Here is an 18,212-nt window from a genome sequence, read left to right on the forward strand (position 1 = left end):
TTATGGTAAAGACTGAAGATTTTTGAGCAGAAGAATGACTACCAGATTTGTTACAGAGGTGGGGCTAGGAAATTGGCACTTTTTCTCTGAGGTCCTGATCTCTAGGTCTTTCTAATCTTGAGTCTGATCTTTAAGAACTAAATAAAGCTGCTGCACAGTGCAGTGTTGTTTTTCTTTTCTTTTCAACTAAGTGGATGAAGAATGCCTATTATCCAGACTATGGTATGGAATTGGATAGACAACCCACAGAGCTGGTCCCTCAACCCAAGCATCTTAGGCAGATTGATGGTAAACTGGGCCCAGAATCAAATAAGACAATAAACTGGGTCCAGAATCATGGTGAAGCAGAGTAGTTTGCTGTATCCAGCAATTTGAAGGTCCCATGTACTTCTCTCTAAATCATTAGCTCCTGTTTTTAAAAACATGAATATGTGCTAGTCACATGGTAAGGTCATAAGATAGCCAGTGGAAAGAGCCTGCATGCTCCATCAGTATTTTTGTGATGTCAAGAGAGCAAAAGGAAGGCCCCCAGAATATTGGGTAAGTGAGTGAGCCCCTGCGGTTAACTTAGGGCAGAACATGGACAGCAGTCAAACAGGGCGGCTAGGCAGCAGGAAATCTTGCATCAAAGAAATCTTTTGGAGTACTGGAATATTCTTCCAGGGATGCTGTAGGGCTGACATAATGTGAAATACTGAATTATTGCCAGGGTACCACCTTTCAGTGCTTGAAAATCAGTCTGAAAATTACTTCCTGCATCTGCCTACTAACTTGTCTTTTTCATTTTGTTGTTGCTGCTGCTTCTCTTTTTTCAGTGTCATTGTCACTTCATCCCTGACTCTCCCCCAACACATACACAGTAGCACCCCTTTTGGGTCTTACTGCTCATGTGACCTTGGGCAAGTCACTTAACCTCCTCCATGGGCCTTGGTTTCCTTATCAGTTGTACTAGATGGCATGTGAAGCTTCTTCCCAAGTCACATCTATGCTCCTCTGATCCTGTGATAAGTACAGCCGAGCAGAACAAGCCAGGATATTGGCCTGTTCTAAAGATGAGGCCATGCTTCATTCTGCACCCATTGCCCACCAGCCCTTTTTTTGATGCACAGGAGGCATGCTTCACCATCACTCCCTCCCAAGTCTCTTAATTACTCAGTCTCAGAAACTCCAATATGTCATTTCAGGTAAATACTTAAGAACATGTGTTCTCCCATGTAATACCTGCTTCGTGGTTGTTATTGTTTTTTTTTAAACTAGAGATTAGACAGCCATTTCTCCTGAATTGTCCACTGATAACAAGAACCAATAGTGTTTTGAAATGCTTTGAGAAAAGATGGAGAAGTTTTATTCATCTCTCAATCTTGGAGCAAGAAATATCAAAGCCTTTCTTAAATAGTGTCAGCAGGAAGAGAAAACAAAGATTACAGAATGAGAAGGGAAGAAGTTGGGAGATGAGGGGAAGGGGTCCACACTTCTAATTCTGAGTTTAAAATTCCTCACGTTAGCTTTTATCTGCTCTGGCCACCAGAGAGTATTGGGCACAACATGCACACTGCCTGCATTTTGTGTGGGCCCTGAATAATCCTAAAACCGTGCTTCAGTTTAATGGTTCACTGAGCATCTAAATTCCCATTGAGTATACAGACAGCACTGTATCAGGCAAATCACTAAGGTGAAAGGCTGCCAGCTCTTGTCATCTATCCTTTGGCCACAGGATCTTTGGAATGTTTCTGGCCGAAAGATTTTTATTTGCTTGTCTTGGTAAAGGAAGTTTAGTATAGAAGACCTTTGCCTTATTGTGGTATATCAGTGATGTATTAACTCCATTTTGCTGAATCAGCCGGCAAGGGAGTTCAGCCCTTCAGCTCTTTAGATAATAAATGATCACCTTGGGGAACTTGCTCTGCCTCCAGGATACCTTCTCCCAGATTTCCTTTCTGTTGCCAGTTCTTGATATTACTTTTGCTGACATATGTCAATTTTATATTCACCTGTTAAGAGGTTTTTGTCACCCTCCACAAGCTTTTGTGTAACAGTGGCACTTCCCCTCCACCATAGCTCATCCAGGTTCAGAGGCCCATCACCACAAGTTGGGCCACCAGGTCAGGAATTTTTCCTTGCTAAGGCTTTTTGTGAAGAATGGGCTATTATTGCATGGAGAGATTCTATCTGTATGGGTGGAGGGATTCCTTACCCCCATCAATATAGGAATCTTTACAGATAAACCACTAGGCATACTTTAGTTTCCCCTCCCCTTCCCTTGCTTCCCACCTCCCTTTTCTAATATAGAGCTCTCTATGTGGTACAGAATAATAGTAGCAATTGGTACTTGAAAATGCTTTAAAGATACTTAAGAAAGAAAATTTCTAAGAGATCAAAAGCAAATAAAATTCCCATATTTATGACTTTGTAAAATTTCTAAGAGATCAAAAGCAAATAAAATTCCCATATTTATGACTTTGTAGTAAGAAGAATTAAATCAGTGGCTGCTTATTTATTCTTTAAAGTTGTAGTAAGGCATTTAAATTAGGTTCACATAGATAATTTTCTTTGATCCTCTACTGAACATTATCTACCCATTTTTATCTTCTGTTAGATTATCCAAGTTTATGGAGATTAATAAAGTGATAAAACAACATTTTCCTCTCTTACTTGTTCCTGTTTGCTACTGTTTGGGTTTTTGTGGCCTGGAAATCGTTGACATAGTTCTTAGATCCTAGAAGTTCTTATTTGATATTTTCACTGCAGTAGCTGTAGGCTGCAGAGATTTTTTTTTTTATTTGCAAATATAGAGGAAAAGGCTGAGCCAGAGGATTTCTAACTCATGAAGGAGACTTTCCTTTGATGTCAATTATGCTAATAGGCAAGAGAGATAAGGAGGCAGAATGACCTTGGTCATCCAAGATTATGACCTAGAAGAGCTCAGAGATCCTTTGCTATTCCTGTAGAGCTGAATATCAAGCTTTGACTGTAAGTGGTGTGAATGGCTTTTCTTTTCTGTAGTGGGGATTAGAAGACTTACACCTTTTTCTTCAGTTCTGACCCAGGTCTTTGTAATTTTGAGTCTGGTCTTCAGGAAGTAAATAAAGCTGCTATACAATGCAGTCCTGTTTTTCTTTCCTTTTCTCTTTGTTTCTTTTCTTTCCTTCCCCTTTCTCTTTCTCCTCCCTCCTTCCCTCCCCTCTCTTCCTTCCTTCCTTCTTTCCATGGTACTTGCTGAGATCTTACTCCGCCCCAGTGTTCCAGAATCTATTATCCATTGATATACTATTTTTCCCCAGCTACTATTTATGGCCTAGCTTTAATCTGTAAAACCCTGACTGGGTTGGGCCTTGGTGATTGAAGGCTAGCTATGTGTATTTAAATTTTTCTCATAGTCAAAATGAGGTGGTATACTTAGACTCATTATCCTCAAATTGGAAAATTGTGGTCCAGTCTGAGAAATAAAATGACCCTTTTAAAGCTTGGTGCCCTGCCCCCATTTTCTGCCTTGCTGTCAGCTGCTTATTCAGTAAGGACTAATGCAGATATTGAGTTAAGGAAGCAAAGAAAGGTGCAGAGGCTGTTAGGAATGGATGCATTCTTTTTATCTGGAAAACATGAAAATGCCCTCAGTCAAGGACATTTATAACCAAAATAATGTCGAGTTAATTCTTAGATCCGGATGAGACTTATGTCTCTCACCTAAAGCTAGCCACTGTGTGTTCCTTTGTGAGAGCTTTGGAAAACAACAAAGGATAGTTTTCTCATATGTGATACTGCAACCTGAATGTCCTGCTCCTTTGTCTCTGCTAAATGTACTCATCACTAAAGCATTCTCTGCAAAGTCTTTTCTGCTATTGATTGTGATAGAATTGACTGATGACTCTGAAGAATTCAGCAGTTACATCCCTGTCTTGTTGCCACTGCCGCTGCTCTAATTCACCAGCATCTACTTATTTTCACTAGCTAGGACTGCAAATAAAATGACCGGGAAGAGGGGGTATTTTTTTTAACTGAAGAAAATTGCACATATAGTAGTATGAAAAATGATGAAAAAGGTACAACTCACCTGTTATTCACCAAGAATATAGAAGAGTATTATAAGGGCAAGGTGAGGTGTTGCAAGATACTGCATTATGCCAAATGCTTGGATTTCTTCCCACTCCTACTTGGCAGTACCTCCCCTCCCCCCTCACAGAGATGGCCAGGTTCCCTTCCACTAAAATATCCCCCTGGCTTCCTGAAATTCTATCTATTAGATTTACTTGGATTAATAAACAGAACCCCCTGGGAGGGTTGGGAGGATTGGCTATCAGTCATTCATACCCTAGCAAGGTTGTCTCAAAAATAGGCCAAATTTTTTTCCCCTGGCTTTTTGAAACATGTGTATGCAGTTAAAAGAATATTGTGTATACCCTTGAAGGGGGAAATCCAATACAAAAGATGCAGCCTGAGTGCTGGGTTGGAAATTGAAGGTTGTAGGAACCAGGTAATTTTTAAGGTGCTACACTTTTATGCTGATTCTAGATGAATCTCAGGCCTTTTTTTTTTAAAGCACCAGCTGCTGTTTCCTTCCTCTAGAGCAGCTTCCCTGAGTCACTGCCAGGTATCAGCAGCCAAGGCCTTCCCAAACCCCAAAATGAGAAGGCTCAAACCTTAGTGTGGATTAGTTTAATCCTCCTTCCACTTGGTTGAGATGCATGCGTGAGAGAATGAGCGTTTTGTGATAAGGGAGGAAGCATCAAGAGAGAATTCTGGTCAGTGGGGCTCTTAGGAGAATACAAATCTAGGAGAGCTGCTGCAGTAGCAGGCTTTATAATGTCAGAGCATAACATGGGGCACTCAGCTTCTGGGTGAGATGAGTGGGAGGAGTATGTTAGGAAGCTAGAGAAGACTAGGGGTGTGTATGGCCAAAGGGGCTACTTTGGAGTTTTGTCTGTATCTGTTTTTGTTCCAAACACTTTCTTCCCCTTTCATCCCCTCATCCCTGAAGCCAGGCATAGCTGTTATTAACTCGACAGATCTCTTTGCCTTGCCCTGCCTAAGAGGGTAAGACAATAATGGAACAGGAGGTAAAACAACCTATAAGCTGAGTAGTTGGATAAGATGAGCTGGATTCTGGAGGAGTTTTAAGTCCTGGTCATAGGTTCTCAGTCACTTTGGTTATGCAGGATAAATGAATGGAGGCCTTCCAAGCTCAGCTCTCACCCCGTTTAGCCTTTCTCTAGGTGAAGCAGAGAAACAGAAAGAGGCAGAGCTGAGACATCAGGAGCTGTCATCGCAAGCTGGCGGATGCAATGACTTTGCAACTCTAGCAATAATCTTTGAACAGTGCAAATCAAGGTACGTAAAAGAAGACACAAAACTACCATGGGCAAAATGTTCTTTCTTGGGATTTGCATTTACACCTGTTTTTTGTATTTGTGGATTCTTAATATTGTACATAGTGAGGTATTGGGTTGTCTGAGATAACAAAATGCTTGAAGGTATTGTGTTTATGAAATATCCCATCCATAGTCTGAAACTGTCCCATTTATAAATTGTTGGGGGGGGGCTAACTCGGTGAAGGTGTTTTTAATTAACATAGTTTGTTAAGCTCTGAAACAAGTTTTTCTCTCCATAAGCAGGTCCCATCTGCCAGCTTTCATATAGGCTGATCCTACAAATGATTGGTTTCCATCTCTACATGTATAGCACAAATAACCTTTCACTAGAGCCCTGATCTGACTCCTTGTCATGGCATGGAGCTGATGCTGATGCACAAGCCATGGGAGGTTCTGCTAAGCCTGGGAATGAACATGGAGTCTATAATCTAAGAGCCAGCAACTCAGCTAAATTTGGAGAGGCAGACTAGCCACAGAGTAATGGACTTTTCAGGCAGAACAACTTTCACTGACCATTTTTTAAATCATAGAGAGTTGTTATGTGCCTCAGGGAAGGTGGTAACCACACAACTGAAAACTCAGATCCTTGAAGTATTGAAGCAGTAAGAAGGTGATCTGTTGCCTTTCACTTAGAGGCAACCTGTCATCATACCAATATCCTTGTTCACAGCCCATCTCCACCTGCATGGTGTCAGAAACATTGGATCCATTGGAGGTGCTTACAGTCAGCATTCCGTGTGGAAGGTCAGCTTCGAGAGATAATCAGGAAACTGAAGCAGGTGACCACTGCAGTGCTTTCTTTCAGGCTCTATATATTTCATGCTATTGGAATAGCAGGGATTTACAATTCCTTTCCATTATTTCTACCTCTTAATGCTAGTCTGTAGCAAGATTATTTACCCTCTGTTAACGCCTTCAGAAGATTCATGGGAAATAAATCTAAAAATCAAGTATTTATTCAGTACCTACTGCATAACACTGTGCTCATTGCTGGTGATACAGAGCTAGATATAAAAATAAGCCTGGTTTTCAGTGAAATTATAACCTAATGGCAAATGGGAGAGGACATAAGAACTCAGCTGACAGTGATATCAAAGAGAATGAGATAAGTACAAAGGAGATATTGAGGGAAAATATGGTGAGAATTTTGAGGAGGAAGCAGTGACTTTCACATGAGAGGTGAAATTAGGTAGGAAATATCAGGGAAGACATTCAAGATGGTTCTTAAAGAAAGAGAGGGACTTCAACAGTCAGAAATGGGATAGTGGGAGGCATTCCAGTCATAGAGAATTGCCTGAGCAAAGTCATAGTAATGGAAGAGGCTAGGACAGGAATGGAAGATAGCAAGTAGTCCAATTTGGCTGAGATAGAGAAAACATGAAACAGAGTAGTATAAGAAGATTGAGGCCAGATTATGGAGAGCCATTAATGCCAAAATATATACTTGATTAAATAGGCAGTGGGGAACCACTGCAGATTTGGCAGCTGAGAGGCATAGTGGATAGAGTGCTTAGAAACAGGAAAACCTGGGTTTGAGCACTTATTTAGCTAGATTGCCCTGGGCAAATAACTTCACCTCTCCCAGCCTCAGCTTCAGCATATGTAAAATAGAGGTCAAAATAGCACATACCTCACAGTTGTTGTGAGGATCAATGAGATAATGGGTATAAAGAGTTTTGCAAAGCATAGAACTACATAAATGCTAGCAATCACTATTACTATTTGAGTAAAGGAGTGATATGATCAGAATGTGGAAAATTACTCAGGCAGCAGTGTGGAGGATAGATTTTAATGAGTAGACTAGAAACAGGAGGGCCAGGTAAGAAACTGTTAAAGTAATCTAAGGAAAAAAAAAAGACTATGAAAGTGGTGTCAAAGGAAATAGAGAAAATGGTCCAGATACAAGAGATATGATGAAGGTAAAATCAGTAGGACTTGGCAGTTGGTCAAATGTATGGAATGAGGGTGAAGAAGTCAAAGATGACTCCAAGGTTGAAAGTCTGTATTATTGGGAGAATGATGATGTCATGAATAGAAATAGAGAAGTGGGAGATGAGGAAGGTTTCAAGAAGAGGATAAATTCTTTTGTAGACAGAGTGAGTATGAGGTGCCAGCATGATGTTCAGGTAAAGAGATCTATCAGGAAATATCAGTTGGAACTCTGGGAAAAGGTACATAGAGGTTTGGTTGTCATTTATATTATAGGTGGAATAGTTAGATTTACCAAGGGTGAGGGCTGCCTCTTCTGAGACTTGAGAAAAGGTCATGATGAGTGAGGACACTAAAATCTTAGAGGAGCAGAACTGGGAAGCCGAGAAAGCTCACACTGAAGCCAAAGAGAAATACAGATCATTTGCTGAGTATGATGAGGCCTTGAAGTCGGAGGATAAGATAGGAAACAACTGTTGTGGAAGATGTGGGTCAGTGAAAACTGAATATAAAGATTGTGCCATGTCACATGGAGATCCCATTTGGGATTAGAGAGTTTATATTTTTGTGATTTATTATAGCAGCACTCAGACATTTAGGAGAGGAGAAGGAAGATGTCAGGAGTTACCCCAAATTGAGGGTTAACAGGGTAGAAATGGCAGAAGGTTGAGGGAGCAAATGATTCAAGGTTGGAGAGTAGTATTGAAATAGTTGACCATAAGGTCAAGAATGAATGTGGAGGAAACTGAGGCCAGAACAGGGATGGAAGGACTGGCGACTATGATGATATTGGATAACATGTATGGAAAGGAGGAGAGAGGGAGAAAAGGAATGACAGGAGTATAGTCTGAGAGGAGATCTAGGAAGTGAAAAGGTTTTGCATGATGGTGAGGTCCAAGATGTGACCACCTTCGTGTATGGGGGAATGTGGCATCATAAGCTTTAACAAGTTCAGGAAACCTTGAGGTCAGTGTGTTAGAAGGTTCTTCATTATAGAGGTTGGCCTCTCTGGGGATAATGTGGGAGAAAAATAGCCAAGGAAAACCAAGCCATATGCTGAAACAATGGGAAAAGGTGGGATAAAGAAATAACTTTTTAAAAAGTTTTCAAGGTGAAAGATTACTTCTAGTTGTTATAAAAGATCAACCTCTTTACTGATATTGTTTATACAGCAACTTGATTTCCCAAGAGAAAGTTTTGATGGTCCTAGACAGGAAATCCTACGAAGATGTTTGTGCACTGGATATTTCACCAATGTAGCACGAAGGTAAGCAGTGAGCTTAGAAATGGTTAAAAGGAATCTACAACACTGAGAGCAGTGATGAACAAGGCTCAGCATTTGATCCAACTTCCTCTTTTATAATTTTCATTGCTGTTGAGACCATATCAGAAAAGTGTAGATTAATTGATCCATCTTTTCCTTTTCTATCTGTGGATCCCTACTTCCTACTATATAAATATTCCCATTATAAAAAGAAGCTCTTGGGGCAGCTAGGTGGTGCAGTGAATAGAGCATCTGCTCTAGAGTCAGGAGGACCTGGGTTCAAATCCAACCTTAGACACTTGATACATCCTACTAGCTGTATGACCTTAGGTAAGTCACTTAACCCCAATTGCCTTGCTTTCCCCCCCTCAAAAAAAAGAAGCTCTTGTATTGTTGTTTTTTACTTAGAATATGCTTCATAGTAATTTTTATGGTTATTTCTCATAAGATCCTGCCCGTGGAGTATATTGGTATTGCTATATTCATTTTACAAATAAGAAAATTGAGACAGAAAGATTGTTACAGTAAATGGCCTTGCCAGAATCAGTCATTGAATGAACATAACCATTGAACAGCTACAGGGTTTTCTTGCTTTCTCACATGTTCTCAACCTATCCTTCTGCCTAAAGTTCCATTCTCTGTCTCATCCCCATTTTGATCAATTGAAATATTACCTTTTCTTCAAGCCCCAGCTCAAATACCTATTCAATGAAGTCTTCCCTGATTCTCCTTCACTTAAAAGTAATCTTACTCAGGGCAACCAGGTGGCTCAGCGAGTAAGAGCACCCGCTTCAGTGTCCGGATGACCTGGGGATCGCACCACACCCAGAAATAACTGGCCGTGTAACCTTGAGCAAGTTACTTAACCCCGATTGCTTTAAAAAAAAAAAGTAATCTTACTCTTGTCTGAATCCATAGCAGTTTGCCTGTGCTTTTTTGTATTATTGCTTGCATTCCTTATCTTCCATCTGAAGACCTCTCTCACATCTTCCCCTTTTCCCATTCCCTTAAGTCTTCTCCAGATTAGTACTTGTGACTAATCCTTCTTGCGTAATATGCTCTTTAGACCTCTGACCATTGTATTTGCCCTCTTGTGGGCATCTTTCAGGCGGTCTGCATCCCTCCTAAAGTAGGGTACAACCTGCTCAGCACGAAGAATTGTCACCTGTTCTGGATGCCACATTTTAATGCAGCGTGTCATGTTAGCTTTTTTTGGCAGCCACATCATTCCATCGGCTCATTGAGCCTGCTGAACTCAAAACCCTCGGTCTTTTTCATATGAACTGTTATAAAATCATGTCTTTCCTATTCCTTAGTTGTACAGTTTATTTTTTTAAACCTGGGTGCAGAATTTTACTTACAGTCTCATTAAATGACATTCTGTTAGGTTCAGCCTTTTGAGATTCTCATACTTTCAACTAATGTGTTATTCCCCAGGCTTCATGTTACTTGCATATTTGGTAAGCATCTCATCCAACTTATCTTCAAGTCATTAATATGAATGTTGAACAGAACAGGATTACATGAATGTTGAAAACTAAAAATAAATAATTTAATTAGAAAAAAAGAATAAGATTACAGATAAAACCCAGTAGCATACCCCTAGAGATCTTCTTTCAGATTGACATTCCTACATTAATCAATATAGTTCACTTCCGGTAATTCTACCATTTTCAATCTATTATTCTATCCACATTTTTTCATCTATAAGATTTTTGTGAGAATTTATCAAATGTCTTGTATTTATAGCATTTCTCTGATTCACCAGTCTAATAGTGTCAAAAAAAAAAAAGGCAATGTGGTTAATATGGTAATTGACACCTAGTAATCACTGCTTCCCTTATAAACCATATGCTCAAGAATTTTGCCAAGTACAGAGATCAGTCATTACTTTGTATACTTTGTGCCGTCCACCTTCATCTTTAGAACGTTTGTCTGATTGTGGAGGGCTTTGAAAGCTAGACTAAAGAGGGCAGCTGGGTGGCACAGTGAATAGAGCACCGGCCCTGGAGTCAGGAGGACCTGACCTTGGGCAAGTCACTTAACCCCAACTGCCTCCAAAAAAAAAAAAAAAGCTAAACTGAGGATAATAATTTAGATGTCATGTTAACCTAGAAGTAAGGATTTTTGCACAGGAATTTTAAATTAAGGAAATTGTGTTTTCATTGGTGTCAGACTTCTGGATAGCAAAGATCAAATATACATTTTAAAAGGAGAAGCATTACTTATTGATTGGATTGCTCATACCTGATATTCATTTTGAAGCAAAGTGAACCATTATAATAAAAAAGAAAAGTTATTTTAAATCTCTTTTATCTATACTTAGAAAATGTTGCTAATTACAGGACTCAGTATACTGCTTGTTTTGTTGTGTGAGATTGATGTTTTGTAATCATGATGTAAAGTGTATCAGTGAAACAATTTGTATTGTGCTTATAGGTCTGTAGGAAGAACATTTTGCACAATGGATGGGCATGGAACCCCAATACACATTCATCCTTCTTCAGCGGTAAATTATATCTTAAATCTCTACGATAATCAGAAAAATTATTTTGCTAATGTGTTTCTGTCTCTTTTTCTATTTGCTTTAAGAAGCAAATTTGGCATCTAAATTATTTTATTATTTAGTACTATAAAGGCCTGTTTGGAATTCATCTATGAAGAAAAAGTCCTTATGTAAACTCTTCATAGAATGAATTCAGAAGAACTGTGGGTCTTAAATATTTAATTGCTAACATAGGGTGGTCTCATGTTATTCAGTACTCTAGATTGTTGAACAGAAAATCAGAAAAATTATGTCTCCCTCAATAAATAATTTTGTTCAGCTCTATAATCAGGAATCCAAACTCGAGTGGATCATTTTCCATGATGTTTTAGTTACTTCCAAAATGTATGTGAAGACTGTGTGCCCAATTCGCTATGAATGGGTTAAAGACTTGTTACCCAAGTTATATCAATTTGATGTGTATGAATTGAGCAGTATGGCCCGACATGAAGTGACAGAGGAAGAAATAAAGAGATGGGAACACAAGGAAGATCTAAAGGAACAGAAGGGTGAGTAAAACAGAAAGTCTGGTGACTTTTATGATATAAAAATATTGTGATAGAACTTTGGCTTTAGAATTTTTCCCTAGGGGACAAAGGGATGCAATGAATCCCATCTTGATGAGTCTTTTCTCTTAGCAACTTTCTCCATCCAAGCAAGCAGGCATTTTTATTGCAGTGCCCTGCTCTATTCTAAACACAGAAATTGAAATAGAATCTGGACTTTTGGGTGACTCCAAAGAATAAAGTTCTTTTGTCTCATAATATTCAAAAACACATAGAAGGACCAGTCACCAAGTATTTTGTCCCAGTACCTGGCCCTGCACACTGTTTGAAAACACAAACTTAACAGTCAAATCCCAAAGCTACTGGGTACCATATTTTTTGTTACCTAATTTTAAGTAACACTGTTTCTCTTTTTTTTTCCCTTTTTGGAGGGGGGAAGATAGGGCAGTTGGGATTAAGTGACTTGCCCAAGGTCACACGGCTAGTTTTTGTGTTAAGTGTCTGAGGCCAGATTTGAACTCAGATCCTCCTGATTCCAGGGCCGGTGTTCTATTCCCTGTGCCACCTAGCCACCCTACACTGTTTCTCTTGAGTGAGAAACTTTACTATTCTATTTCTTTACATTTTGCTAAGAAAAGTCAGTGTACTTTTCTTCTTTAAAACCTTCAGTCTCAAGTCTAAGAATATCACTTTAATGTATTCACTTTTTCATTTTGTTTCCAGAGAGAGCAATGAAGGAAACTCTAAAGAAAATGCAGAGAAGAAATGATGATAAATCCATTTTGGATGCACGTGCTCGATTCCTGGAGAGGAAGCATCAACGGTCCCAGAACATCGATGGCACTTTGAAGGAAAATGACTAAGCAATGACCTCTTGATTCAGAAAGGACCAGAAGCAGTCAAGAAGTGCACTGCTGCTTTACTGTTTACTTCGGACAGAACTGCCAAATATTCAGGGAAGCTGCTACTCAGTTTATTAGCCTGGGAGCTGAAACAGCCTACACCAATGCACTCAGATGGAACTTTCACAGGGAACATGAGTAGGCTGCTCTGATCAATGCCACTGATGTGTGAATGAGTATAGCATGAGACAAGACAATAAAAAACGTGTTCCTTTTTATTTTCCATTCTGCTGACCTTAAATTGGCATTGAATTCTGTTCCTCAACATTTTTAAATAACACATAAATTGATATTTTATTAGATCGTAACTTATTTTTAATGAAACATTAAAGATTATTTTCTTAAAATCTGCCTCTGGCAAATACTGTGTAACCCTGGGCAAATCACTTAACCTCCCAATGTTCTAGGCAATTCTTTAAGAATGAGTTGCAAAGTAGTAGGTACACCTGCATTGATAGAGGGAGTTTTTTTCACCTGGGAGTTCTCTGTTCCAGTAAAAATATAGGTTCGAGGGACGGCTAGGTGGCGCATCAAGTAAAGCACCAGCCCCAGAATCGGGAGGACCCAAGTTCAGTTCCAGCCTCAGACACTTGACACCCACACAAAAATACTAGCCGTGTAACCTTGGGCAAGTTACTTTTATATATTTATAGGTTCAAACCCTATCCCTAACTCTTCTCAAAACCACTATTAGAATTGTCTGTTGTATCTGGTGTGTTATCATTATTTAAAGCATTGTTAATATTTGTTGAGAAAAGACTTAGAAGGTCAATGAGTGAATAAGAAAACTGTCTATGGCAGGACTCTTTTTAAAGTTATTTTTGTTGGGATTATTATGTAAAGTACTTTTTTATATAAACATATGTTGGTAAAAGTACCTATAGCCATTCACCAGAAAGATCATATATGTAAGGACTTTTCTTCTGTTCCTATATATGGTTAGTGTAGTACCAACTTAAAACTCAAAAGATAGGACAATATGTATTTAAGGTTTTTTCTGCAAAGATTAAGACATTCAGATTTTTTGTAGATAACTGACATTTTCTGGGAAGTTACAGCATTATTTCTTTGGCCTTAGCAGCTGAACTGAATGCTCTGTTTTTTAGGGTTAGAAACTTTTGAAACCTTTACTAAAGAAATCATAGGTAGACCAAACTCTCTGTTCCTTAAGCTTTCTAAAGCAGGATGAATGGTGCTAGACTCACTACACCCTACATTAGGTCCTTGCTTGCTCATAGACTATTTTATTGTTGAAGTAGGCATAGAAGATAAGTTACAGAAACTACTATCTTCCTTGGAAGTTTTTTGAAAAAGCTTATGTAATTCTAATGCATTGTGAGTCACAACTGAGATCCCAGGAAACATTTTTGATCTGGGAAATTCCATGCTTATGAATGAATGAAAACACGTTTATTAAGCACTTGTTATGTGCGAAGTGCCAGGGATACAAAGAGAAAAACAGACAGCTTCTGCTCTCAAGGAGCTCACATTCTAATGGTGGAGACAACACTCACAGGGAGCTTCCCTTGCAAGTTAGAGGGAAAGGTCCTGGGGTCTTTAGAATCCAGCAGCAAAGCAGATGGTAATGCTTCTTCAGAGTCATTTCCATTGATCAGATCCTAACTGGCTCCGATGTGCAACCATTTCACAGTGCTAAGGACTGTGGTGGTAAGATCTTTCCTTTCCCATTCTCCAGTAGCAGAGAAGGTGAGCCCTCCACCAAAGGGCTGTTTCATGGGATCATGATTGAGGAGACTGGGCTGGAATCAGGGCTGGTGGTTAGGGGGGCAGGGTGCTGCCACTCTTGGGGCTCGCCTGCCTGTCAATGCCAGTTTGTTAGTAGTTAATATTTGTGGTGGCAAGGAAGGTGGGTCCCTCCTCCACAGAGATTGGGCCTCACAATGCAGGCTACATTAGGGTTTGTAGGAAGGTGGTGGGTGAGGGGGTGGTGGTGTTTTGATTTGCCTAGCCCATGCTGCTTCTGTCTTTGCCTCAGGGTGCCTTAGTGCTTTGGTTGGGCTGGCTTGCCTGCCCTTTAGGTGGCAGTTGGTGAGATGGCTGGCCCTTTCACCACAGAAGTCATACCCCTGGGTGATGACTAGAGTTATACTGATGAGCTCCCCCCTCCAATCTCCCATGCTCCAGCCCCACCAAAATCTACTAGTGCCATGTCTGTACAGTCTTTAACTAGCCCCCTTCAGCCAAAGCCTCCATTTATCCAGACAGCATGAAACTTTACTATTAGGAGCAAACACTGTAGCCCAAACATGCCTCCCATGAATAGTCAACTTCTGGTAGTCAGAATTTATTAGTATCAATAACAGGTAACCTCCCCAACTCTTCTCTTTTTCCAAGTAAGATATGAGGTCTTATCAGTCTGTGGGCCAAACTTCATTTCTGTACACTGACCAGGACTAGCTGGCTGCACAAATAAGAAATTTGGCCAAGCCATTTTCGTCTTCAGAAGCAGACAGAAGCCAGTAGGACTCCACTGTGAAAATTCATTTTCTTGGGGAACCCAGATGGGAAACCCTTGTCTTCAGTCCAGCACTGTAACTCCAGGGCAAGGCCTACAAACTGGGAAATATAAAAGGAGTAGTGACACTCAACCACTGAGCTATGGAATACCTGCACTAGAGAAAACCCTGCAGAACCGGCAAGCTGAAACTCCTCCTGAGGGAGGAGTAATTCTCCTCACTGGTCCTTTAGAAAACGAACACTTGCCAGGCAGCCCTTTTGTCATGCACACACCTACTGGCATTGCTCCATTTACTGACTCAGCGAGCTGTTACCAACACACTTGCCTCTAATGCTGCCAGTCAGTCTGTAACATTCTTCCCGTGTTTTAAGTTAAAAACTATCCTGGCTGGTTATTACCTTCATTTTTGCTATATTTGTACATCCCTGAGAGATCAATACTCAAAAGGCACACTCAGTAGAATAATCATACATCATCAAATATCAATGTGACCAGTCCAGGCTCTAAAAATTTCCATAACCCCCATATATTTTTTTGTTTTATATAAACAATTCATTTTATTTACTGTTTTAGATAGGGTAAGGTGGCCAAGGTGATTTATGTTAAAAGAAAGTGTTTGTGAAGTCCCCTGGCACAGCTGATAGTCTTTTCATGGAGAGCTTATGGAAGAACACTATTTGAATTTTTTTATATTAATATATATTTTAAATAGATTTTTAATGATATCTTTTTTTATCACCTATATTTCTCTCTGTGTCCTTCCTCATACTACTCCCAAAAATCCATCCCTTATAACAGAGTTGTTGTTGTTTTTTAATTCAGTAAAATCAACACATTAAAAAAAAATCCGACATTAAATGCAAAGTTCTACTCCCTACTCTTTGCAAAGCAGCAAGGGGAGGTATCTTCTTATACATCTTCTTTGGAGTAAAGCTTGTTCTTTATAATTCCTCAACATTAATATTTGAGTGTTCTGTGGTTGTTATTCTTTCCATTCACATTGTTGTAATCACTGCATGTGTTTTTTCCTGATTCTGCTCATTTCCCTTTGCCATAGTTTATTCAGGTTTTTTTCATGCTTTTTTTATATTCATCATATTCTCATTTTCTTAGAGTTCAGTAAAACTCACTGACTAGTTTGGATAGCCATTCCCTCAGTCAACAGAAAGCTACTTTGTTTCCAGTTCTATAGTGCCCCCCCACCCCCAAAAAAATCTACTATAAAGATTTTGGCTTATATGAAGACATGCCTAGTAGTAGAATTTCTGGTCAATATTAATATGTATTTAAAGGTTCTCTAGGACATTTCATACAACAAAGTGGAAAGAAAAGTTCAATTATATATCATATTTGAGAAGTCCAAAATCTGTCAAGGACCCACAAAGTTTATCTCCTTGGAAAATTCAACTAAAAAACACATACAAGTAACATGAGTTCCTAGAGCCTTCAAAATGTAGAAGACTCAATTCACTCTATCCCTCTCATCAAATAAATAGAAGTAATATAATTCTCACTATGAAATAACTAATAAAAAAAAGTTAGGGAATTATGGTTTGAATACTTAACAAATTAGGTACTTTGATTTTAACTTCAGAATTTTACACTGTCACTAAAAGCTCTTTGAGAATTTCAGATACTGAAAGTGGATGAGGCTGAGTGCTTAAAGGGTCTGAGTTAAAGAAATGTATGTCTATGAGCAATGGCCATAGCTAAAGTTCCATATAAACAAATTACAAAACACAGAAGAGATATTGATTACATGCTAGATTAAAACATTTGTTCCCACTGGTCCATTATCTAATTCATCTTGAATATTAAGAGTTAGCTTTTAAGTTGTTATCCCAAAGGTACAAAGTAGAGCTAGTGTGGTATCCTGGATCTGCAATTAAAAGGACCTGGATTTGGGGGTGGCTAGGTGGTACAGGGAATAGAGTGCTGGGTCTGGAGTCAGGAGGACCTGAGTTCAAATCTGACCTCAGACACTTAATACAAAACTAGCCATGTGACCTTGGGCAAGTCACTTAACCCCCAATTGCCCTACCTTCCCCTTTCAAAAAAAAAGGGGGGGGAGACCTGGATTTGAATCCTGGCTCAGTCATCTATAGTCAACCTGTGTGACCTTGGGCAAATTCCTTAACCTTTCTGGGCCTTAGAATTCTCATCTATAGAGGATTGGGTTAGATTTGTAAGTTTCCTTCTAGCTCAGGTTCTATTGTCCTCTTCTATATGAACCCTTTTTGGGGGAAAGTGTTTCATTTTGTGAATCACTGAAATAAGGAAATTCATGAAGCAAAGTACTTCATTCTTAATAGCTGAGAAGAATCCCCCCACCCACAAAGCTTGGTTTGATAAGATGGGGGAGGAGGGCAATAGGCAATACCGATTTACATGCACTTTGTCATCTTGTCTTGTCATGTCCATACACTCTGTCATTTTGTGTTGCTGTGTTCATGAAGACTATAAGCAAAAGCATACATCATGAGACCTATCTGCCTATTTTCTCATCTCTATACAGTCTTTAAGAATAAGTTTCCAAGGGTATCTTTGATTAAAAAAAAGAGAAGAGAACAGAAGGGCCATTGCATAACTACACTATACAGAAGGCCATAATCTTTCCTTCTAGTTTACTTCCAAGTTAGGTTCAGTCACTGCCTTTTACATGAAGTCTTTCAAGGTCCCTTCAGCTGCTAGTGACTTACCACACCCCCTTGTATTTACTTTTTATATATTTTCTATATTTATTTTCTACAAGCACCTAGCACAAAATAGGTACTTAATAATAAATATTTGTTGGCTGGCTAATTTTAAAATTACAAACAGACACTCTTGCATGCTGCAGTAGTACTTGTATAACGTTAACAGATCCAGGGGAGCAAGTCACCCGTCAGCACATTAGGTGACTTCCTGAGGAGGATTGACAGGAGGACATGGACAAGAGTTGCACAGAATAAGAGGACATGAATGGGTCATACATCACTCCCAACATTAATGGGAGCATTCTCATCACTATGATCACAAACTCTACTGAAGTATCACATAAAAAGACAGCATGAATAAAAACTTCTTAGCCAGTAGCTTCAATTTTATGTTTCAAGCTTGTCTGTTTTAAATTGTGATTTCTAGAACTGAACACAATATTTTAAATGCAGATTAGAAAGGGTCTTTCACTTCCTTGTTCCAGAATGCTATGCTTCTCAGGGAAGCCCAAGACTGCATTAGCT

General features: G+C 39.3%; 1 protein-coding gene across 1 annotated transcript in view; it reads left to right on the forward strand.

The window, feature by feature from the left end:
- DHX40 (DEAH-box helicase 40) overlaps nucleotides 1–12,859 on the forward strand; it is a 48,572-nt gene extending 35,713 nt beyond the window's left edge. Inside the window, 6 exon segments of the mRNA XM_069078099.1 lie at nucleotides 5,211–5,325; nucleotides 6,037–6,145; nucleotides 8,468–8,562; nucleotides 10,999–11,068; nucleotides 11,385–11,613; nucleotides 12,334–12,859. Of these exon segments, the coding sequence (XP_068934200.1) occupies nucleotides 5,211–5,325; nucleotides 6,037–6,145; nucleotides 8,468–8,562; nucleotides 10,999–11,068; nucleotides 11,385–11,613; nucleotides 12,334–12,473 (758 nt within the window). The 3' untranslated portion in view covers nucleotides 12,474–12,859.
- Nucleotides 12,860–18,212: the final 5,353 nt, after the last annotated feature.

This window comes from Petaurus breviceps, unplaced genomic scaffold (genome assembly GCF_028583685.1).
Source record: "Petaurus breviceps papuanus isolate PSGF00001 unplaced genomic scaffold, PetGlider_PUasm1.0 91023, whole genome shotgun sequence".
NCBI lineage: Eukaryota > Metazoa > Chordata > Mammalia > Diprotodontia > Petauridae > Petaurus > Petaurus breviceps.